General features: G+C 41.1%; 1 protein-coding gene across 3 annotated transcripts in view; it reads left to right on the top strand.

The window, feature by feature from the left end:
• The window catches only part of Armh4 (armadillo like helical domain containing 4), a 103,975-nt gene extending 79,033 nt beyond the window's left edge, over window positions 1-24,942 (top strand). Inside the window, exons 6-8 of one of the 3 annotated variants that reach the window (XM_060382188.1) lie at window positions 12,695-12,726; window positions 21,843-21,977; window positions 22,188-24,942. In XM_060382188.1, the coding sequence (XP_060238171.1) occupies window positions 12,695-12,726; window positions 21,843-21,977; window positions 22,188-22,253 (233 nt within the window). In that variant the 3' untranslated portion in view covers window positions 22,254-24,942. Of the gene's footprint in view, window positions 1-12,694; window positions 12,727-19,457; window positions 19,785-21,842; window positions 21,978-22,184 lie in introns of those variants that run through there. The other 2 variants (XM_060382187.1, XM_060382186.1) reach the window with 2 other exon arrangements.
• Window positions 24,943-25,168: the final 226 nt, after the last annotated feature.

The following is a 25,168-nucleotide window of genomic DNA, read 5'->3' as shown; positions in this document are numbered from 1 at the left end:
GAACAGGGACTGTCTCTGACATAAACTCAGTGGCTGGTTCTTTGATCACCTTCCCCTGATGGTGGAACAGCCTTACCAGGCCACAGAGGAAGACAATGAAGTCTGTCCTAATGAGACCCGAGAGGCTAGAGTCAGAGGGAAGGGGAGGAGGACCTCCCTTGTCAGTGGACTAGGGGAATGGCATAGGTCGAGAAGAGGGAGGGAGGGCAGGATTGGGAGGGAATGAGGGAGGGGCTTCAGCAGGTATACAAAGTGAATAAACTAATTTAAAAAATGAATATTTTTTAAAAAGAATTCTTTACATAAGTGGCACTTTCTTAGTGCATGGGACATAAGTCTTCTCAACACATACACAAGCACAATGTGCAAACATGTCTATAGATATATCAGATTATAATGATCATGTCACAGGACATACACATGTTAACACATCAGTTGTATACTATTACAAAAGCCTTGTCCTTGTAGCAAATTTCAGGAATATAGTATACTACTGTTAGCCTAAGGTACTATATTATATGGAAGATCTGCAGACTTACTTATCTTACAGAACTATAGCTTTCTCGCACTGAACCATCAAAGCACAGATGTTCTTAGGCAAATATTTGCCGTAATTTCCCTTGCGAGTATAGCTTGACATTGCTTAGTGCTGTGGAGACAGAAGCCTTATGAACTGGTAAGTGGGACTTTAGGAAAACAAACCCTGAAGAAACCTTTAAAGCCACGTTAGTATTCATTCAGCATTCTGCTTCTAATTCATTTCACCTGCCTGTCAAAGCATAAGGAAAGTGGGAGCTTCATTGGGATTCATCGTATCTGAAACTCTAGATGAGAGCCGATGGTAAATGAGGTCTCCAAGAAATGTCCTGTTCACCTCAGCCCTGGGTCCAAACCATAGAACTTTTTCAGTGAAGCCCAGAATTTATTTACATAAGAGGGTTACTGTGTGGTCCCATCTTAAAGCTAATGTGCTCTACCACTTTACGAAGCAACTGAGCATGAGGAGCATGAAGAAGGCCCCGAGTGCCTGGCTGCTGGGCTTTTTTTTTTTTTAACTCTTACTCAGTGTGTCTAGGGCTGGTGCATTCACATCAGTGGCTGTTAGCAGCTCATACAAACTTGCCTCCAGTGGACTTTTGGAAATGGTAAGATTTCTATTTAAAAAAAAAAAAAAAAAGCAGGTTCTGGCATCCCACTCCCTGAGTGCATATGTAAAGGAAATAAAGTCAGCATAACAAAGAATACCCAACTCCTCTGTTTGCTGTACACTGTTCACAGCAGCCAGGATATGGGGTCCCTGAGGTCGATATCACTGAATAAAGACCATGACTATATGCAGAGCAGGTTACTTAGCCATAAAGGAAGGACATTCTGTAATTTGTGGCACCTTGGAAAGAACTGGTGATGGGAAAAGCCAGGCCCAGAAGGACAAATGTGGGATCTAGACACAGTCTGAGAGGAGCAGAGCAGAGCGTGATGCTCACCAGAGTCTGGAAAGCATATCAGGAAGGGCTATACAAGAGATGAGAGGGGGGATGACGAAGTGTAGTTTACATTTGAGGAATGAGGTCTGGTGTCCTCAGCATAGTAGGACAGAAGTGTCATACATTAAAACATACTATATGTGTGTGTGTGTGTGCATATATATGTAAATCAAAACAGTTGTTAAAAATTTATTATATATTTTGCAAAAGTGTGGAAGAGTTCTAAGCTTCCCAACACAAAGCCATAAATATTAAGGTTGATTTAATTGGTTGTCTTGACTTGATTGCCATGCATTGTCTGCTGATATCAAATGACTACATCCTGCCCCACAGGTACACATACTTATCGCATGTCCATTAAAGTAAACAAATAAAAATGTGAAGGATAAATATGTTCCACTGTTAACCACTGGGTTGGAGAGAGACAAGTCAGTAAAAGGGGAGGAGAAGCCTTGAGGAGGTGAGAAGTCCTGAGCCCTGGGTGTGGACTCAGATGAAAGATCTGGAACCTCAGTTCTGAGCAGTGTTTTTAGGGTGTCACAGTCAAACAACAGTAATGCTTCATTTCACACAGTTGTGGGTGGTGGACACTGACCAGTTATTTTCTCCTCTGGTGAATAGTTGGAAGTAATGGCCTGTAGGGAAGAACATTTTGGTATCATATATTTCCATATGGTTGAGGTTTATGACCACCTTCTCATCCTAGAGGTTGTGACAGTATCGCATGTAATCTGTCAGTATCAGCATGGTTATTATTGAATGACCCTGGCAGATATTAAGTTGGTTTTAAGCCAATCTTCTGCAATCTTCTCCTGCCTAAGTGCTCAGTAAATAAAGATTTTTAATGCTACCCAAAAGAGGAGGTTAGGTTATCTGGCCTCTTTGTGCCCTTCTCTGTAAATATCAGTTCAGAGCCTTCAGAATTAATTGCTTCTTGAACACACAGTTACTGCTCACTTAGCCCTGTGCAAAGAATCAGGTCATTCTGCTTTTTGGAACCTTGCTGTTGTGTAATTATATGTAGAGAGAATGACTATAGATGAGGTTTAGGTGAGTTTAAGACAGGTATATTTAGGATCTCTAGATACTAATCCACAGATACAAAATCTCAATGGTTTCTTTTTTTTTTTTTAAACACACATTTAATACTTAAAATGTGGTTATGTTTTCTTATTCGTAAGAGTGGTACGTGAGCTGGAAAAGACTTTGTTTCTCGTGTCAGAATGACACTTATGACTAACTAATAAAAGGGGAGAAAGAGCTGCCTTTCATTTATTTTTTTAATAGAATAGAAATCCTCTGAAATTTACGTGCACACCCTTTAATAAAACAAAGGGCTGTGTATGATCTTTTTTATTATTATTTTGGTGAAATAGATGCTTCTTTTTCTCCTGATTTAGGTAAAATGCTTATATCTTGTTAGTATTGGAAAAATTGCTGATGAATATTTGATTAAAGAGGCTGTATTTATGACCCTTTCAAAATGGAATGTGAGTCAAATGGACCCTGCTATGAAGTATATTTATGTCAGAAGTGAATATTTTGCAAACCCAATCTTTCTGAAAATTTTCAGTTGAAACTCCTTTAGGTGAAAGAAGATGGCTCTGCTGGTGAACTTGGCCAATTTGCCCCCACTCCTTTACTTGTGCTCACATTAATACTTTTTTCTTTTTTTCTGAGCAAAGTGAGTAAAACTGGTAAAGGGACAGCCTATTTTGATGGCAGAGGAATTTGATTGTTGTTCAAGTTAGTGTTCTACCTGAAAGCAGTCAAAGAGGTGGAAAGAGTATTGAGGAGGTAAGAGAGGGGCAGCTTGGAAGTCAGTAATGGAATGGGTTGTCTCTGGGCCTCCTTTTTAAGATTTATTTATTTTTATGTCTCTGGGCTTCTTGCTGGTAAGAATTCTCTGAGACTCAGCATGGAACACAGAAAGGGAAGCTGAGGGACTTACCTGGCAGCGTAGACAGAACAGTGGCTGCCTGAAAGACATTATCCTCCTAATGCCTGGAGCCTGACTGCTGCCTTCTGTGGCAAAGGAGACAGCAGGATTGACATAGGATGGGGAGATTTTCACAAGCTCCTTAGAAAGAGAGTTATGAGGGCCAAAGACAGAAGCTGATAATGTAGGAAGGTGGGGGGATATGACCTTCACACTGGAATTGGTAGACTGACTGAAGTCTAATACAGGCGGGCCCCCAGGCAGCCAGGAAAGAATGCTGCTAGGCAGTCTGTGAGCCAGGAACATGGCTTTTTCTACCTTCAGACTGGAAACACTGGCTTCTCTTGGGTCTCAAGTTGTAGGACTTGGACTGAAATTGTATCAGTGACTGGCATGGTTCCCAGGCCTTTGGATTGGACCTGGAACCAAGCCACCACTGCTCTTGATTCTCAGCCTCTATAACCTTGTGAGTCAATTCCTTGTAAGCATACACGTTCTCTCTACCCGTCTCCCTCACCTTTCCCACTCTCTTCCTCTCTTCCTCTCTCCCTTTCCCTCCTGGTCTTTTCATCCCTCTGTCTGGTGTTGCTTCTCTGGACAACATTATATATACTTTGTACCCTAGCATGATCTTACGCCTTTCCTTGATTAATATTCTGCTAATATGCTGGTGATTTACAGACTTAAGTCTTGGGTGTGGATTTCTCCATATCCATATGCTGTGATTTGGATGTAAAATGTTTCCTACAGGCGCATGTATTTGAACACTTGGTCTCAGCTAGTAGAGTTCTTTTGAAAGGTTGTGGAATTTTTGGGAAGTGGGGCCTAGATGGAGAAAAGGTGTTAATGGAGAGTAGGGCCTTGAGGAGATAGATAGATAGATAGATAGATAGATAGATAGATAGATAGATAGATAGATAGGTTCCTGTTTTCTGACCTGTTGAGATGTGAGGGTCCTCATTCTCCAACTCCTATGAACTCTACTATGCATTGCCCACTGTGACAGACTCCCGTCTCAAACTGTGAGCCAAAATAAGTCATTCTTCTTAATTTGTTTCTTTAAGGTATTTTGTTATTGAGGAGAAAATGACCTGATTCACCACACTTTTAGCCACACACACACACACACACACACACACACACACACAAAACATTCGTTAATGTTCCACCTTTCTGCCAGGAGTCTGTTTTTTGTTTTTTTTTTTTTGTTTTTTTTTTTTGCATTTTGTGTTTTTATTTATCTATGTATAACTTGGCAAACCCTAAAAACTACAAAGAATAAAATACTGTCCTTAATTCTGCCTCTTGTTATTTAATTTGGATACTGTTAGTTTTTAAAAAGCATGAGGCTGGTTAACCTATATTCTCTGCAAGAGGTTTATTAAGTGGGTATGGAGGAAGGGGGGAGCAGGACATGGTGGGGAGAGAGAAAGGGAAATGGAAAGGGGGGTGCCCCAAGAGAGAGAGGGAGAGAGAGAAAGAGAGGAGAGTAAGAGAGTGTAAGAGTGAGAGAGAGTAAGAGAGCGACCACGTGTCGGGGTCATCCCTTTAAGGGGCAAGGTAACCACGTCTTCCAGGTGTGGCCACTTGGCCAGCGACACATGATGACATCATAGGTTGCTGGGTAACCCAGGAGCAGGTTGTGTTCCAAAATACTAACATTCCTCCCTTTTTCTATAATTAAAAAATGGGGAGCTTGGGCTGCTTTTTATAAGGTAAGTTAAAGTATATAAATTTAGGCTCATTGGAAGCAGCTTTTGGTTGTCATGCAAGGGTTTGAGAGAGAGAGAAGAATTATAGCAACAAAATGGTCAGATTGCAAGGTCAAGAGTAAGGGAAGCCTCTGCCCTGGAAAATTTAGGGTAGAGGGTTGTCAGTAGAGAGTTGCCAGCCATGCAAAGCAGCAGGTAGGGGCTGGGGAACGCTGGGAGAACCTGGAGCTGCTTGTCCTGGTCCTGAAGCACACCATTTCAGCCTTTTGTTAACAACAAGTGAATAACGGGCGTAGATTCTCTTCTGGCTACTTCCTGCTGACACTGGGAGCACTGTAGGGAAGTCAAAAGGCTGAAATGTTGGCCAAGTCCAGGAAGAATAGAAGGTTTTGATGCTTTCCAGGGTCTGTGAGAACATCCATGGCTGGGAGGGAAGGTGCAGGTCCAGCTTGTTGGAAGTCTGTGAGGTCAGAGTTGAACACCTGTAGCGGCTTGGTGCTGTTGTGGCTATAGGAAACATCTGTGTCTGGCAGGACACTGAAACACATATATAGGCAAAAGATAAAGTTGAGTAGGTTATGGAGAAAATCCTGTATGTATACATTGAAAACTTTTGGAAGAGCAAACAGGAATAGAAGGTTTGGATCCATGAGGCTTGTACATGGGAACCTCTGTCTACCTGGGGGGACCTTTATTTACCCAATCACTGGCAATATTTAAAGAAGGCTTTCTTTTCGATCTGTCATTAAGGTGAGGTTTGGTTAGTGTAAACTTAGAGGCCCTGGTGCTAGCTGGCACTAGGTGTAGAAACTTAAAATTCTCCAGAGGACATCCTATCTGGAGGGACGAGAGTCTGGGCGTCTCCCAATGGGGGCAGAGAAGTCAGCAACTTTCCAGAGGCATCCCAATGGCAAGGTGTGACTCCGAGCAATAGGGATGCTACCTGGTCCAATAGCTCATCAGCTTTTGACCAGGGACTGGGGCGCAGTGTCCAGTGGGGCAAGGCCGGGGCACTATGCTTCATCTAGCACTAGGTCTTCCCATGAGCGAGTGAGAGAGGGGGAGAAGGAACTGTATGCGAGTGAAGACCTTCCCATGAGTGAGTGAGCAAGCGAGCAAGGAGGAGAAGGAACTGTGTGCAAGAGGGGACATACTGCTCAAGGGAGAGTGAGGCCCTAAAATGGAGGTCAGCATAGAGGGTCAAACCTAGACAGTTGAGGCTACAGCTTAGGGGGGATCCCTCCGTCTCAAAAGATAGTACGAAGTTGCTGGAGCTCTGTGGTCAAGCTTTCCCTACCAAGAGAGGCATTTATGCTGAGAAAATGGAGTGAACTCACCAATCTAGTGGTTGGTCAATAAGGAGAACTCACCAATCCAGCCAGTGGTTGCATGCAATAAACAGCAGTCTGTAGCCAGGAAAGGAAGTCCCAAAACCAGGGAAAGGGGAGGAGTCCCACCTTTTGAGTTAGACAATAAGTGCTATACTTATCTGGAGTCCAGTTGACCTGAGAAGTAGATTTAGGTGGACTTTCTGCAGCTTACAAGAATTACTTTTAAGTTTTAAGAAGGAGATAAAATTTTAGACATGTTAGTATTACAATTGTACTGTGCATTGTAGAAAAAGGCAACAGACATACATAGTTGTGTTAATAGCATAAGTATTTTTTAAGATGAGCTCTGAAAATGCAAAAGCCTTTCATGAAGTAAAAGGGAAACTCAATTGATCCTAACTTTTAGTATAAGCATACATATTATGGAGGCTTGCAATCTTGAGCTTAGAACCATAATAGTACGTGGTATAATGGAATGTTTTTGTATCCGAGTCAGATTAATAAATTCGAGCCCTATTGATAAAGGTTAAAACTCTGGACAGTCAATACAACAGTAGCATAGCAACAAGAGGAAATATTAAGCCTTTTTACCTACTCTGGACAGTCAGTACAATAGTAGCATAGCAACAGGAGAAAATATTAAGGCTTTTTACCTATTTAAGGTACCCTAAATCACCTTAGACCTTATAACCTTTATCATTTGCATTTACCAACCTTAAAACATTTTTTAGACCCTCAAACATTTATAAGTTGCATTATCACACATTTTTAGACTCTCATACATGTATAACTTACATTTACCAACCTCAAGACACTTTTTAAGACTCTCAAATATGTATAACTTGTATTTATTAACCTTAAGACATCTCTCAAATATGTCTTTTGAGAGGGACCTTTGTATTTAGTTATTTACCATGAGCTATGAACATTTATTGTCCTTTAACTAAAGGGATAGTAAAAGGTTTCATTTAGGCCTGTTTATTGAATCTGAACTGTGTCTAGGCCTAAAAATAGCAGCTCTAGTACTTAGGCTTAAGGCCTGGTCTCCTGCATCTGAAGAGAACTGGGAAGACACCTGAAGTCTCCCAACACAGAAGTTGGCAATATGTCTGTGGGACCTCATTCTGAGGTAAAAAAAAAAAAAACAGACCTGTGCGAGAGCTGTGGAGGTTGCAAAGTCGAGGAGCCATCTTTCCTCTGGCCAGGCCAACGAGCTGGAAAGCTGGAAGTGTCTGTCGCTCTTGTGTTGGTTGAACCTCCATAGCTGGACACAGAGGACAAGCCTGCTTGGGAGCATTTTGACTTCCAGAGGCCAGTTTGCCAGCAGCCAGCTTTGGGTCAGCAGCGGGACCAGTTTTATGCAACAGCTTGCTCCCTTGCACGAACCCCCTGGGGCCATGGTCGTGCAGGGAGGAACCAGTCCTCCCTGGCTCCCAGGGCTGCTTCCGCTCTCCCCAGGCTTGGATACTGGTGCCCACGCTTCAGTCTGGCACCCTGGCCAGGTCTGAGAGTCATAGCTATGCAGTCCAGCTCCCGCTGCAGTGGCTCCGGTGGCGGCAAAGGCCAGCCCCGCCCCGGCTTGGATCTCTGTGCTGACTACAGCAGCAGTGTTGGTAAGAGGGTAGGCGATCTTCCTGGGGCCCCTGAGATGATCACCTACCCTCTTTATGCTTTATGCTCGGGCTCGGTTTTGAAGATAGAGCAGAGAAAATCGGTTGTAACCGTCCTGTCCGGAGTCTGAAAGGGTTCCCAGCTTTGCTAGGAGAGCCCTGTCCTAGCCAATGCACCAATGTTATTAAAAAAAGCATGAGTCAACCCATATTCTCTGCGAGAGGTTTATTAGGAGGGAGGGGGAAGTGGGGAGCAGGACATGGAGAGAGAGGGAAAAGGGAAGGGGCGCCCTGAGAGAAAGAGAGAGAGAGAGAGAGAAAGAGAGGAGAGTAAGAGAGTGTAAGAGTGAGAGAGAGTAAGAGAGCAACCACGTGTTGGGGTTGGCCCTTTAAGGGCAAGGTAACCAGGCCTTCCAGGTGTGGCCACCTGGCTGGCGACACCTGATGACATCATAAGTTGCTGGGTAACCCAGGAGCAGGTTGTGTTCCAAAGTACTAACAGATACTATTTTGATCAGCACTGTATTTTACTTTAGTGCTGGGGGAGAGCTATGCCCTGAGCCATACTCACAGGCACACAGTGAGGGAGGGGAGCTACCCCTGAGCCATGCTCCCTGGCACACAATACTTGAATATACAAACTTTGACTGATAATTCTTTTTTAAAAAAATTATTTTATTTTTAGGGGTTGGAGAGATGTCTCAGTGACAAAGAACTCTGCTGCTCTTCCAAAAACTTTGGTTCGAGTCTCAGCACCTGTATGTCAGCTTAGAACTATCTGTAACTCCAGTTCCAGGGGACCAGGAAGCCTCTTCTGGGCTCTATGTGGGACGTATGTGGCATACAGATATACATGCAGAGAAAAAAGCCAAACATATATATATATATATATATATACATATATATATACATATATATAGCATACATATATATACATATATATATAGCATTTGTATGTATGCTATTCCACTCTGTAGACATTACCTGAAGTTCCCCACACCAAATCTTTAAATTGTTTTTAGACCTATGTCTAAACCTTTTTATTTTTAGACTTATATTTACCAAAATACCTATTTCCACGTCTCTCCCGAACTGACAGATACTTTTCTTATCATGAGCTACAGAACTCTTCTGTGCACTGCACTCTTTCAAATTGCCTGCATACATTCTAACATCCTGTTTGGTTTGTCCTGTCATTCCCTTTGGAGTGTTACTTAGTAACGCTATTACCTTGGTGTAGGAATTTTTCTTAGTTTTTTTTTTGTTTTTTGTTTTTTGTTTTCCTATTGCTGTAATCAAAGTGCTACTTCAGGGAGAGAGGGCTTATTTGGCTCACAATTCCAAGTACAAGCCATCATTGTGGGAAGCGAAGGCTGCAGGAACTTTAAGTATCTGGTCACATTACAACCACAGTCAAGAGCAATGAACAGTGATTTGACATGTGCATGCTCAGGTCAGCATCTTCACTCTCGAACTCAGGATTCCCTGCTCAGAGAAAAATACTACCTGGAGTGGGTAGCTCTTCCCACCTCAACCAAGCTAATAATGATAATCCCCTGCACACATTCCCACAGGCCAACCTGATCTAGACAATGCCTCATCGAGATTCACTTTCCAGGTGTTTCTTGGGTGTGTCAAAATGACAACTGAAACTAACCACCAGGGACCAGCAAGATGGCTCAGTGGGTAAGGCACTTGCCACCAAGCCTGGTGACCTGAGATTGGTCCCTAGGACCCACACAGTAGAAGGAAATAAATCACTGCTCCAAGTTGTAGTTGTCCTCTGACTTTCACACATCCAATATGGCAGGAGCACATATAAAGTGGGAGACACACACGAAAATGCACATGCAAACACACATGCACACACTTTGAAAAAAAAATAACCTACCATCACAGACTCCGTGTAATTTACTCTATGAGCCTCAGATATGGGTAGCTTCATAGATGAAGCTCAAGTTGAAAATTCTCGTCTTGATAAAGAGTCTCTTACAGTGCAAAAGCCTATGGAGGCTTTAAGTCCAGCCTTGATCTTCACCTCCTGTTCCTGGGCTTTGGGAAACCCTTATCCTTTCTTTTGAGAGTAGTCATCCTGGTCCCACCATCTTTGTCCTGTTCTCCATGTAACAGCCAGCCCATTTCCTGAGTCTGAACTCTGTCCCTCTCTTACTCACACTCCACACTCCTTCTTGTTATTTATTTACTAGAAGCTTGATAGTTGAGCTTTTTTCTCATTCAAACTAGGTCCCATAGCATCTGTTGACTTGTTATAGAGAAGGCACAATACTTGTTTGAACACCATGTACATTGCAAACATTTGTGGAATGAATCAGTGAATGTTGAATATTCTCTTGCTTGAACTAAAATCTGTTTTGGATTTGAGACATAGTAACACAACACCCACGTTTGTCTTCTTCCTTTTTGAATTTGGTATCAGGTATTCTGTTGAATTTTTGTATGTCATATTTGTAAATTTCACAATGATCTCTCAAAGCATCTGCTGTCATCTGTTTTACATAAGGGGAGTGGTCTTTAGTTTTATTATTTCTTCTAAAATCATTGGCTAACCTCCCTTCTTTGTGGGCTTACTTCTGAAAGCATCAACTCCTGGCCTCGTTCTGAGAATTCTGTCTTTGTTGTGACTTGCCTATGACCCTGATGCTATCTTTATCATTCACCTCACCTCTGTCTCAGACAGAGCTATGAGAAAAAACAACCCTGAGATGTCTGCAGGAGAGCTTAAAGCCAACTGAAGGAGGTGAAACAGCCAAAGATATAGTCACATTTGCAAGCACATTTGATGTGGGTAACAGAGAAGCCTCACTCCTAGAAATTAGGCTGGCATAATTGTGGCTATTTACTGGCTAACTCCAGGTGTCTCTTAGTTTCTGTAAACCTCAGCTTCCTCATATTTTCTGGTGAGGATACACACAATCTCGGTCTTTAAGATAAGGTCTCATACTGTAGCTCATGCTGACCTAAAATTTGAAGCAATCCTCAAAATTCAGCCTCCTGGATGCCAAGATTATGGACAGGAGCCACCATAGCTGGCTTGTGAGCATTGGCTAACCTGACTCTCGGGCCTGTCACATTGTGGGTCACAATCTAAAGTGCATGCGCTGTGGTTTGTGACAAGTAGTAGCTCTGCCAGCCTGATCAAATGCCTTATTATGGAAGGAAGATTGTAAATGGAAGTGCTAACTTCCTGAGTACAAATCCTCACTCCAGGGGTCCCAAATTATGGCTCATGGCCAGCTCTGGCTGGCTTCCTGTTTGTAAATAACTTGTAGGCAAGTAATTTTTATATTCAATTTGATTTTAAAGGAAAATAACTATGACATATAACTATTACATAAGATTCAAATCTCAGTGTCTATAAATACAGTTCATTAGAACATAGCTGAGCACATTTGCTCGTAGAGCATTCACAGCTGCTTTTGCAAAGCGGCAGCAAAACTGCATAGTTATGAAAGGCTGTAGCCACACTGAGGTCACACAGTTACTCTCAGAGTCTATAAGTAAAAGTGGCAGTTCAGTGTCCTCCCTTTCTACTTGTTGAGGATTCTAGTCAGAAAAGCAAGTGGAAAGAAACCTCATTTTTTTTTCTTTAATTCGTTTACTGATTTCTTTTGCTTGATAATAAAAATAAAATGAAGATACACTGTCTCTCCCTCTCATTGTTTTTATGCTTAACTAATAAGCAGACTGAAGCATCAGTATAATATTAAAGGTCAGAGAAGGATGAAATGCCCATCCCATTTCAAGTACCCTTCACATTCTGAGTCTTTTCCTACTAAAACTCCAAATGGTTGTTATCAGGATCTGCAGAAAGTTACTTAGTTGGTCTAACCCTTCTCACAGGTTACTTCTCTATTTAATCATGGTTATTGTATGATAGTGTTGTAGAATTATGAAGTTGAAAAGGCACTGGGTTCTTGCAGTTGGCCCTATTCTTTTTTCTTCAAATATGGTTGCAATGCTTGTCTTTGAGGCAATAGCTGGGCTACTTTGGTGCACCATTGCCCTGCCCTTCTCTGTTCTCTGGTATTTGACATGCTCCAAATGAGGCGTTCTCACTGATCCTAAGAATTGAGGCGAACAAGCACCAGGTTAAAGAAAAACTGCCAGAGAAAGAGATGCACTTGGCACCTTGAAAGTGACTTCCTGTTTTTTTGTCCAGGCTTTCTCCTAATGAATTAAATAGTACACAGAACACAGTTTGCAAACAACATATTTTCTGTTCATTTAATCATGACAAGGGTGGGGGAATTGATCTCTGCTGCATTTCTAAATAAGTATGTTAGTGGCACATACTTTTAATCTCAGCTTCCTGAGGCAGAGACAGGCAAATCTCCATGAGTTCAAAACCAGCTTGGTCTACATATTAAGTTACAGAACAGCCAGAGCTATGCAGAAAGACTCAGTCTCAAAAACAAAAAACAAGTCATGGCTGTTATTTTGTTAATATTCTTGATGTTTTTATTATAGTCCATGCAAAAAATAATAAAGAAAAGAAAAACTTTCAGTGTATCAAATTAACAAGTTAACACAATACTATAATACTATGAAATGTAAGTAGGAGATGACTATTTATATCTGATTCTCTTATTTTTCCTAGTGAGAAGTTGGATGGAAAAGCTCAAAGACAAGGTAAGGAAAGTGTCTTCTTCCTGTTGACTTATACTAAAGAACAAATAAAAAGACCTGGAAAACAGTGGAGCTCCCACAGGTTACCATTTAGGAATTTATATGTATATATGCAAACACACATGAACCTGTAATAAGAGACCATTATTTTGAAGGACACAGGACCTTTATTTTGGGAGGGACATAGGAGAGTGTGGAGGGAGGAAAGGGAAGGGATAAACGTTTTAATTAAATTGCAATCTAAAAAAAATTATAACAGTAGAGCTTCAGTTTGCTGTTCTGGGCCTCCGAGCAGGAGAGGCATTCTCTTTGGATTCCCTCATGGGGACACAGGAGAGGGTCAGCTTAGTCTCCGGAGCTTCATTCATCTCTCCTCGCCACCCCCTCTCTCTCTTCTCTCTCTCTCTCTCTCTCTCTCTCTCTCTCTCTCTCTCTCTCTCTCTGATACATGTTCCTATGTGTGTGCAGTATGTGTGCTTATGCACTTGTGGAGGTCAAATGTCCTCCTCTATCACTCTCTAATTTATTCTTTTGAGACAGGGTTTCTCGGCAAACCCAGAGCTGGTGGTGCACTGGCAGCCAGCAATTCTCCCATCTCCACCTCTCACAGAACTGAGGTTACAGGAATGAGAGAGACCTGCCGTCCAATTCCAATGTGGGTTCTGAGATCTGAACTCAGACCCTGCCTTCACAGCAAACACTCTCAAAACATTTCCTTTTAGATTTGTTCATATTATTTTATATGTATGCACATTCTGCCTGAATGTATGTGAACTGAAGTTACAGATGGTTGCGAACCACCATGTAGGTGCTGGGAATGGAATCTGGGTCCTCTGCTAGAACGAAAAATGCTCTCAGTCACCACGCCTTCTCTCCAGTCCAACAACAAGCACTCCTAACCACAGAGCCAGCGCCTTTTTGTCACAAGTATAAAAAGTTACCTTGGGTGATGTGCCTTGCAAAATAATATCTTTAATCTACCTGGTACGGTTTCTTTTAGGGGTTATTGGCAACGTTGTTCATTTATTTCCATGGAACAGGAGATTGCCCTAGGTGGCTAACCTCAATGCTGCTTCTCCCTAGGCATGCCCAAGACACACCTGTGTGGAAGCTCACCTGTGGGAAAGTCCTCCCCTCTCTTGTACAGATTCAACACAGTGGTTTAAAATGCTAATTCCTTTCCAGGTTCATAACTTCATTTCCTTTTGATTTTTTCATCCTCTCCAAGTTTTCACAGTTGGTTACTTTGTAATTTTAACCAGAACTACTCAAAATATTGATGGAGGCCTGAATTCCTTGGAGTAGCCCATGTCAGATTCCATTAGCACATCTCAGCTCAGGTCTAATTGGGATTTCAGATGCTCAAAAATTTTTTAATGCTTAGGCACTGGGTTGCCTTCAGTTCCTCAGCCTCAAACCCCTCTGCATATGGTGTTCCATATATTTTGTTTTATTATGTGAGACAGTTTTCCTATATTGGAATTGCTAATTTTTATTTTGCTACAACTTAATGTTAAAAAATAAGCCATTTAACTGCAAGTAAAATTATGCAGTTACAGTTGTGCTCACTATCCATTTGACTCTCAGCAAAATTTTACATATGTGTAGTTTTTAAGAACTAGTTTGTTTTGTTTCATATATGTTCAAAGTGATAAAGGAAACTTTCCAGCCATTGAGGTCATTGGCAGCCACTTTTTGGTACTAGTTATGTATCTGGTTATGTAAAAATATATGTTCAGGTGGATAGAGAAAGATTTAGAAGAATATCCTGAGAAATAGTTTTTAAAATGTTTTGTATTAAAATATATTTCTAAAATATATTACAAAAATGCTTAAAATTTGACATGATGCTACATTGAAGTTGGATATTGCAAACTTTATAATCTGCCATGTAAATGCCAACTCTTACTAGCCACTGTCTTCAGAAGCAGTTTGGGTAGCATAGCTACTGCTTCAGATGGAGGCCACTCAAACCCTTAGACTGAAAATGAAGCACACATGCAGCTGAGCTCATAAACCAAGCCAGGGCGCCCTCTCACTCAAGTTCCTTGATTTTTTTTTCAACACTGGGAGCTCTAAAAAGGAGGTATTTTCAAAAGTTCTGGCTTATTTCTTGTTTTTTATTTTCAGTTTTTCTTTTCTTTTATTTTTTTTTTATATTTCAGTTTATTTACTTTACATCCCAAGGACCAAAGATGTTCCCTCCCTTCTCTCTTCCAGCCCCTGCCTCCTCCCCTTATATTAAGGTTGTTCTTAAGAGACAGGAAGCTCCCAGCTATCACAGCTGAAGTGAAAGGCTCATGGGTGGTGACACAGAAACAGGCCTAAAGTGCTTCAGTTTGGTGCCCTTCTTTGTGACTTTTATTCCCAAGGGTAATTCATGATACTAGATGGCATGACCAACTTGGCTGTCTCCATGTTCCAGACAGAAATGGGGCAGGGGAAGTGGTGGAGTGGGGGCTGGAAATAACCTATCATTAAAGGGAGAAGAGAGAAGAAGGAGGAGGAGGAAGAGGAGAAAACATTCTATCATTCTCAAAGTAGCTATCAAAAGCTCTGCTCTCCCTTTAAAGAATGTGTTCTTGAATCTGTATGTGCCATGGTGTCTTAGTCAGGATTACTATTGCTGTGATGAAACACCATCACTAAAAACAACTTGGGGAAGAAAGGGTGTCTTTGGCTTGTACTTTTTCACACTGCATCACTGAAGGAAGTCAAGACAGGAACTCAACCAGGGCAGGATCTTAAAGGTAGGAGCTAATACAGAGGTTATGGAAGGGTATTGCTTACTGGCTTGCTCCCCATGGCTTGCCAAGCATGCTTTCTTTTTTTCTTTCATTTATTTATTTTTGGTTTGGTTTGATTTGGGGTGTTTGTTTGTTTGTTTGTTTGTTTGTTTTTGGAGACAGAGTTTCTATTCCTTGGCTGTCCTGACCTCACTGTGTAGACCAGGCTGGTCACAGAGATCTGCCTGCCTCTGCCTCCTTGAGTACTGGGATTACAGTCATGTACCACCATATCCACCTCAGCCTGCTTACTTATGGAACCCAGGACCAAGAGCCTAGGAGTAGCCCAACAATGGGCTGGACTCTCCCACATCAATCACTAATTAAGAAAATGTACCACAGGCTTGCCTGTAGGGTGATGTTCTAGAGGCATTTTTTCAATCAAGGTTCTCGTCTCTTGGATGACTATACTTTGAGTCAAACTGACATAAAACTAGCCAGAACACGTAGATATATCATCTGTTGGAACTGATTCCCCAATCATACCCAGATTCATGGAAGCCAAGAAAGAAGTATTTTAATTCTATTCCCCATCCCAGATTAGAAATTGTTTAGCTACTGAGAAAGGGCAATGGGTATTGGGAAACAATTAGTTCCCATAACCTTACCTTTTCTGATTAAGTGTATGAGCTGATGGTGTTTGTTAGACCACGCTTTCCTTGTTTACCTATTGGTGATGCCTTTCCAATATCAAAATTGCTTCTCAGAGATAAAGATGCTTGACTAGATTGTACGCTAAAAACTAGTGCTGTGGTTAGGTTACCAAGGCCATTCTGTGTTTTCTAGCTTTCAGAAAACATCCAGCAAAGAACAACCCAGATTTTATTTCATAGCAGTGATTCTCAAGATGGAGCCTGGAGCCGCATCTTCAGAAGCCCCGGAAGCATGTCAGAAGTGTGCATTCACAGATCTTACTCTAGACCTCTGAGTTAGAAGATCTGAGGATGTGGTCCGGGAGTCTGTGCTACCAAGTCTGGCACACCACCTGATGGTATGCCTCAGCTGGCTGCACAGACAGCCCACGGCGCAGTCTCAGTCCCCATATTTGAGGCAGAGCAGTGTAATACACATGTGTTTGTTTGTTGTTTGTTGAGACGGGGTCTCATGTAGCCCAGGCTGACCTCTGACTTACTACGTAGTTGAGGATGCCTTTGAATTTTAGATCTTCCTGCCTCCACCTCTCAAATGCTGTGACTACAGGTGTGTGACATTATGCTTGGTTTAATGTGGTGCTGCGGATTGAACCCAAGCCCTTCTGCATGCTAGGCAAGGAAATGCTGTAGAACGATGAAAAGAAATGGGTGAAATATAATAAAGGAATATGTTACATAATTATTGATATCTTATACTAGAGGAGAAATAACACTTTCTCAAAGGTCATTTCAGGGCTGTTAAAAGTTGCACTATGTAAAAGTACCACAATTTCTGTATCCATACTAGTCAGCAATTAAAAAGGAGGAAATCATGAAATTTGCAGGCAAATGGTGGAACCTAGAAATGATCATCCTGAATGAGTTATCCAAAAGCAGAAAGATACACATGATATATACTCACTTATATAGTCCTATAAGATAGGATAAATATACTGAAATCTACCCACCTAAAGAAGATAAACAAGAAAGAGGACCCAGGATACGATGATCAATCCTCACTTAGAAAGACAAATGGGATAGATATTGGATGTAGGAGCAAACAAGTAACAGGACAAGAACCTACCACAGAGGGCCTCTGAAAGACTCTACCTAGCAGTGTATCAAAACAGATATTAAGACTCATAACCAAACCTCCGGCAGAATGCAGGGAACCAAAAAAAAAAAAAAAAAAAAAAGGGAGGGGGGAGTTAATACGACCTGGAGAGGACAGGAGTTCCACAAAGACCAAATATATCTGGGCACAGGGGTCTTTGATGAGACTGTTTCTCCAAACGAGGACCATGTATGGATGCAACCTAGAGCCCCTGTTCAGATGTAGCCCTCGGTAGCTCAGTATCCAAGTGGGTACCCTAATAAGGGGAAAAGGGACTGTTTCTGACATGAATTCGATGGCGGGCTCTTCGACTTCCTGCCCCACCCCGGGAGAAGCAGCCTTGCTAGGCCACAGAGGAGGACTTTGCAGCCAGTCCTGAAGACACCTGATAAACCAGTATCAGATGGAAGGGGAGGAGGTTCTCCCTTATCAGTGGACTTGGAAAGGGCCAGGGAGGAGATTAGGGTGGAAAGGTGGGATTGGGAGGGAAAGAGGGAGTGGGATACAGCAGGGATACAAAGTTAACAAACTGTAACTAATATTAAAAAATAAAAATAAAAAGTTGTACTATGGGAGGAGAGGAGGGAGGGAGAGCAGGATTGGGAGGGGACCAGAGAGGGGGCTACAGCTGGGATACAAAGAGAATAAACTGTAATAAATTAAAAAAGAAAAAAGACTTGTACTACGGGCTCAAGTTAGAAATTGCAGTAAGATTTGAACAAAAAAACAAGACCTTTTTTCATGATACATGTATTTTTGAAGAATAGAATATCCATCATTTTAGGTGTGCTGGCTATTTTGTCATGGTTAGGCTGTTTGTACAGTCTTGGTTGGGAAAACACATGGGTAAATTATACCCTTGGGATGCCATTTCTGGATGTGTATGCACAGGCAATGATTTTAATCAGAGAAAAGCTTCTAACTTAAAAAAAAAAAAACAAAAAAACAAGAAGTGCATACCACTTTATTTTATCTCCCCCTCCCCCCCAATAAAAAGTGATAGGCAACCCTGAGAAAGACCTTACTTTGCCTTAGTCAGCTTTGAAGGAAGAGTGGTTATGTTGCATTAGAAGGTGAACTGAGGGCTTCGACCCATTCTGTAATTTGTTTGTGAATTAAAGACAAGGCAAATAACATATACAAAATGAAAGAGATAACTGACTTTTGTATATGAAATATGGCAGGAGTGATACATTTGGAACACCCAGTGTTGATGTGGAGTTAAGACCTGTAGGAGCTTCAGGAAGTAGTTATCAAGTTGATATTCCAAAGAGCAAACATTGTCCTCTGAATGTACAACCAGAAAAGTTTCATTAATGGGGCTGAAAGTAGGCTATTCTTCATATTAAATATGTGTGTACATTTCCATGCACTGAAAATATTGATTTTTTTAAAGTTTGTCTTTTTGATGATAGCACCAATGTTTTGAATTGTCCACTATTTCCCTTTATAGAAGATTATAGATTTTTTATAGGACTCAAGCAAATCTGCAAGAAATTCAGAAAAACTTTGATTTTCTACAAAATGTATGAATTTGTTGAAGAATGACTGGGTTTTGATTCTCCATTGAAATCACTACACTGAATTAAAAGAATCCCGATGTTAAGTTGATGGAAAGTTTTCCGTGTTTTGCCCTAATTGAAAGCTCTCAGATATAAGGCCAATAAGGGTGTTATTGAGGATGCGTGGTTTTGTGAGATCATCTCTGCTACTCCACATGCAGGTTTAGAGAATCAAAACAGACATCAGTGACAAGTTCTGAAAATCTCTGGCTCTCTCTCTCTTTCACTCTGTGTGTATGTGTGTCTGTCTGTCCTTTCTGTCTTATTTTGGCTCATTCTGAAACACACTAGAGATAGTTTTGCCAGATAAGGAATTAAATAGGAGCCAGGAAAATGACTCAGTGATTAAAAAGCACTTGCTGTTCTGGGCTGAGGACCAGGTTCTGTCCCCAGAACCTATGTGGTGGCTGATAACCATCTGTAACTCCAGGGTGATCTGATATCTTCTGACCTCTTCAGGCACCGCATGTACTTGGTGATACATATGCGCCCAAGCACACATGTGCACATCACATATGAGATAAACCTTTTCAAAGGAAGAAAAAGTTATAAAATAAACCCTTCCTCTCTTAAAAAAAAAAGACTCATGCTTTCTCAGAAAAACACCTATTTATTCTAGTTTTATTTTATCACTTTACAGCCTGATCCAGCCTCCTTCCTTCTCTCCTTCCAGTCCATCCCTCCTACTGATTGGGAGGGAGGATTGAGGGAGACAGAGGGGTCAGAGACACCACAAGGAGACCTACACCGTACGAAAACGTGTGTCCATGTGGGCTCACAGAGACTGAAGCACCAACCAAAGAGCTTGCGTGGGCCGGACCTAGACCAGTGCACATGTGTAGCAGATGTGCACCACGATTATCATGTGGGAAACCTAACAATGGGAACAGAAACTATTTCTGACTCTATTCTAGGCTTTATTTATTTATTTATTTATGTATTTTTTAAGTAAAGATTTAATTAATTTTTATTACTTTAATAACATTTTTCACTAGTCTTGTTCTCTCAAAATTTATATGCTTCTACTAGGATTTTCAGTTTCCTTTCAATCTTAACACAATCTACTCTAATATTTTTATTAAATTTTAATTTTTTATATTAATTACAGTTTATTCACTTTGTATCCCAGCTGTAGCCCCCTCCTTCATTCCCTCCCAATCCCACCCTCTTATACCCCTGTCCAAGTCCACTGATAAGGGAGGTCCACCTCCACTTCCATCTGACCCTGGCTTATCAGGTCTCATCAGGAGAGGCTGCATTGTCTTTCTCTGTGGCCTGGTAAGGCTGTCCTCCTCCTCAGGGGGAGGTGATCAAAGAGCCTGCCACTGAGTTCATGTCAGAGACAATCCCCGTTCCCCTTATTAGAGAACCCACTTAGATACTGAGCTGCCATGAGCTACATCTCAGCAGGGGTTCTAGGTTATACCTATGAATGGTCCTTGGTTGGAGTATCAGTCTCAGAAAAGATCCCTGTGCCCAGATTTTTTGGTTCTGTTGCTCTCCTTGTGGAGCTCCTGTCCCCTCCAGGTCTTACCATCTCCCCCTTCTTTCATAAGATTCCCTGCCCTCTGCCCAAAGTTTGGTTATGAGTCTCAGCATCTGCTTTGATACACTCTTAGGTAGAGTCTTTCAGAGTCTCTCTATGGTAGGCTCCTGTCCTGTTCCCTGCTGTCTGCCTCTTCAGATATCTATCCCATTTGCCTTTCTGAGTGAGGATTGATCATCTTACCCAGGGTCCATCCTCCTTCTTGCTTAGCTTCTTTAGGTGTACAGATTTTAGTATGTTTTCCTATATTATATGTTTTCCTGTATTATACTCACTTATCCATTTATAAGTGAGTATATACCATATGTGTCTTTCTGATACTGGGATACCTCACTCAGGATGATCTTTTCTAGTTCTCACCACTTGTCTGCAAATTTCATGATTTCCTTGTTTTTAATTGCTGAGTCATAGTCCATTGTATAAATGTACCACAATTTATGTATTCTAGGTTTTAAAAGTTATAACTAATATATTTTTCCAGTGGGGTCTAAGCCTTATGCTTTCCTATAAAATGGTTCTAGGTTAGTGGATAACCATGCAGCCCACAGGGGTTTCACTGCAAAAATCTACCTCAGGACATGGTCCTTGCTCCAAAAGCAGAGCAATGCACTGATCTATGCACTGAGATAAGGGGAAGTGCTGGCATCCCACTGTTCTCTCAGGACTGAAGTGTCTATAGTGAGTTTGGGTATGCTGAAAACACCCAAGGCTCTTTTGGAGCAGCCATGTTGCTAGCAGTGATCTTTGTGCCACTTTTGGCCACTGCTTCTCTAGGACTGAGGACAGTCTCTATTTTAGTCCTGTTCACTGGGCACATTGCTTCTCTCAGAGATCCATTTTGTATTCACTCGGCTCCTTGTCCTTGTCTCCTAATGATTAACACAACTCTTCAATTTTGCCTCTGCCCCTTCTGTATTGTTGGCAGCACCCTGAACTGCTTATATGCACTTTTACCCTTCCTCTCTTACTGCAATATAGCTGAGAAAAGGAAGGAGGGCAAGAGAGTGAGAATCCCCACTTTGCCTCCAAGGAACACAATATTCCAGAGGACACTTCAACCCTTTGGCATGCAACTCAGACTGTTTCCAATTTATTGCATTTTAATAGCCCTGGCATTCTCAGAAGCCCACTCCATCCATCTTTAATACAAATTATATTTCTGTCATCAAAAAATTGATGTTGACAAATGTGCATAATCGAGGGCTGGAGGGGCCGCTAGGTCGGGCTGATTTATTTCTGAACTAAGGGATTTCAAATAATAATAATAAAAAAGAAAAGCCTTAAAAGGGCTCATTACTTCCTCTGTTGCTTTATTCCCCCAAAACAGTATCTTTGTTCTGGGTTCCCTTTTAAATTATAAGAGAACAGACAGAAGAATTCAAAGCATCAAAAAACCTGTTGCTCTGTAGCAGGGCAAAGCAACCCAGAACCTGGTGGTCTGTGTAACAGCCCTGATAAATGTCTCTCTCCTCTGTTCAGGCTGGCTACATGTCTGGAATGTTGGTGCCTGTCGGGGTAGGGATAGCTGGAGCCTTGTTCATCTTGGGAGCACTCTACAGCATTAAGGTTATGAATCGCCGTAGAAGAAATGGCTTCAAAAGGCATAAAAGGAAGGTATGGAAGAACCAAGAGCAAACCTGATTCGTTGCAGGGAATCTTTCACTGCTTGCCTTATTGGCTTGATAAAGTACAGAGTTTAACGGTACAGAAGAGGGTTCTCTTCAAAGTGCTTGGTATTAGATGCACCTCTGTTCTTTAGAGTGACTCTGCTCCTCAGCTTCAGAGAGAAAGGATTTAATGCTTTCCTTTTTTTTCCCCTAGCAGAGAGAATTCAACAGTATGCAAGACAGAGTGATGCTGCTAGCTGATAGCTCTGAAGACGAATTCTGAATTGGACATGGATTTAATTGGATATTCAATGAGATTGTTGTTTTATTTATTTTTTTCTTTTGGAGGCAAAAAGAAGAAAGAGAATAAATGAATGATAATAATAATAAAATGAACAGTATCTCACAACCTTGCTGCTACAAGGCCTTGGGTCCAGCCCTTGTCTGTGCTGGAGAGTAGATTCTTCTTGTGCTAAGCAGAAAAGACACGCTGTACACCAAACGCAGCATGCAGTGTTTGACTTTTCTGTAGTAGGTTTGCCATCACCAAGGGCTGCAATTTAGAAGCCTATAGTATACATGTTCAGTGGGGTTAGTTGGGTTAGGTAGAATAAATATTTTTTACTTTTCCATTGCGTTTTCCTTGGTTTGGATTACTGGGCTGAAGTTAATGGTGTTATCACCAAGGCATCCTTGACTTAGATAGATAAATTCTAAGGAAGAGTAATTTCTCACAATCCTTTCCTACCATTTTGATATTGTTGGCTTGTGGACATTGCTGTATCCTATCTGCATCAGAGACTACTTACCACTTGGAACATTTTTTTTTCTAAGTTATCTCAGCCTATTAGGTTTATGTATAGATTTACATATATCTTGCATTAAACTTTCCAGCCTCTTACTTTTTATTATTTTTTCCCTTTCTTTGTCTTTTAGTAAGAAAAAAAAAACACACCAGAATATATACATTATATGTATACTTAATTTTAATTTATTACTTTAATTTATGCTTGCTTTCTTAAATAGTGTGACTTAGTTCAATGCATATGCTGGAAGAATCTTATTTGTTTATCATCATAATCTATTCTTGTGGTGTATTACTGAAATCAGCTAAGGAGAAATAAGAACAACATCGAGATGAGGGGGTGTAAGCTCCTGGAGTGATTGTCCTTGCCATTTGGTTCTGTGTTCATGTGACCATTACTGTGACTAAGTCAGAGCACTTTTCCATGTCTATGATCTTGTCACCAGTGGGCCACCAGTGGTCTTTTTTTACTTTATTAGAGAAGGTAGACATTCTTTGGTAGAAGGTAGCCCAGTGGCTAGAGTTCTCATGTACAAAGGAGCTCTGGACTTTCCTCATAGATTCTTTCTCATTTTCCTTGGAATGTAATTTGGTAGTTTTTATACTGAATAACACATTTAAACACCCTGTTTGAATCTGAATATTTGGTAATTGTAGTTCATTGGATTTAACATTGAAGTTCATTGGATTTATCTTAGATCAGTTCCAAAAATAGCTAACTGTTAGCAATAACACTGTTACCATGGAGAATGTGGTCATAGTCACTAGAGCCTTTTCTACTGTGACAGGGCCAATTTAATTACTCCTCATAGATCTGAGTGAAGAAGAATACATATTTTTGTTTTTTCCATTCTACTGAAGATAGAAATAAAGTAGAAGAGTGAAAGTAGAAGATCAATCACCAGTTATATCTATGGACTCAACGTGAGGACCACTGTGGAACCAAACTATATACTGTGCCCTTTCCCCACACTTTAAAAGATAGTATGACATTGAAAGGTCTCCCTTTAACACCAAGACTGTTTGGTCAAGGAACATTTATTACCAATGTCTATGTTTGTTAAATGAATAAATTTTTCATAGTTCTTTTCTCCCACACAAATTTAAGCATCATCTCTAGGAACTAACAAAACATTCTCATGAACTGCATTTTTGAATGATGGCCATCTCACAGAAATATTTTCACTAGATAAGTTTAATTCTTTTGGTCAAGAAGGTAAATGTATAAAAGTTGATGAAGAGAAACAAAAAGTCCCATGGAGGCAGATAAAAGCTAGCAGCTCAAAAATCAGGTTGAAGTCAGATATTTTTTAAAGTTAGAGCGTGAGTCATGACTCTCATCAGTGAATCACAGTTCCACTAGGATAGCTGCTCTGCTTCTGCATAAGTGATGCTTTCTAAGAGCAGTCTACTGCTGTATTCCTCAGGGTGGGAACAAGCAAGCATGAGGGGACATAGTCACCAAAATTCTTGACAAATTGTATACAGGTTCTCTTCACTCAAGGACACCTGGGTGATGGGCAATTGTGCCTGAACTACTCAATCTGTTGCTTTAGATTAGATCAGGGTTAATAGTGCCTCTTCAAACTATTGTATAGAAAAGTGGTTCTTTTGACTGCTTTAGAAATCCTTTTCTTCATACTGGGTTGCCTTGCCCAGCCTTAATAAAAGGGAGGTGCCTCATCTTACTGCAGGTTAATATGCCATAATTGGTTGAAATCCATGGAAAGCCTGGCCTTTTCTGAAGAGAAACTGAGGAGGAGGGATGGGGGTACGGGGGTGCTGGGAAAAGAGGAGAAGAGGGAAAGCAGTGGTTGGAAAAAAGAAAGAAAGAAAGAAAGAAAGAAAGAAAGAAAGAAAGAAAGAAAGAAAGAGAGAAATGTCCTAAGTATGTCACAAATTCACAGCTGAAGATGACATGTGTGTGAATTTGTGCTTTGACAACAATCTTGACATCCTCTTTGGCACACATGACTATGTACAGAAAAGAACTTTACCTAGATCACAGCAGATTTCTGTACAAACCTATTTAGCTGACTGTATAATGAAATGTGGTATAGCTATGCAATAGACTAATACTCAGTTCTGAAAAAAAGAAATAAAGAAATCCTGTTACTGTGACATGGCTGTTGGAGGACTATCTGCTAATAAACCAGACATGTGAGCAGTGCTGCATGATTCTAATGGATATGCGCTATCTTAAGGTGGTTAAATCCAGAAGCCCAGGAAGAATGATGGCTTCCGGGGACGGGGGAAGGGAGAGGAGGGGAAATGAAGTGTTGGTAAGAGGTATGAAGTTTAGTTATGAAGATGATGGGTTCTAGGCATCTGTGTACAGCAGAGCTCTCATAGTTCACAGTGATGTATTGTACATCATGCTGTATTTTTTCATT

The sequence above is a fragment of the Meriones unguiculatus genome, chromosome 4 (assembly GCF_030254825.1).
Source record: "Meriones unguiculatus strain TT.TT164.6M chromosome 4, Bangor_MerUng_6.1, whole genome shotgun sequence".
NCBI classification, from domain to species: domain Eukaryota; kingdom Metazoa; phylum Chordata; class Mammalia; order Rodentia; family Muridae; genus Meriones; species Meriones unguiculatus.
This window is presented reverse-complemented; position numbering and strand designations above follow the sequence as displayed.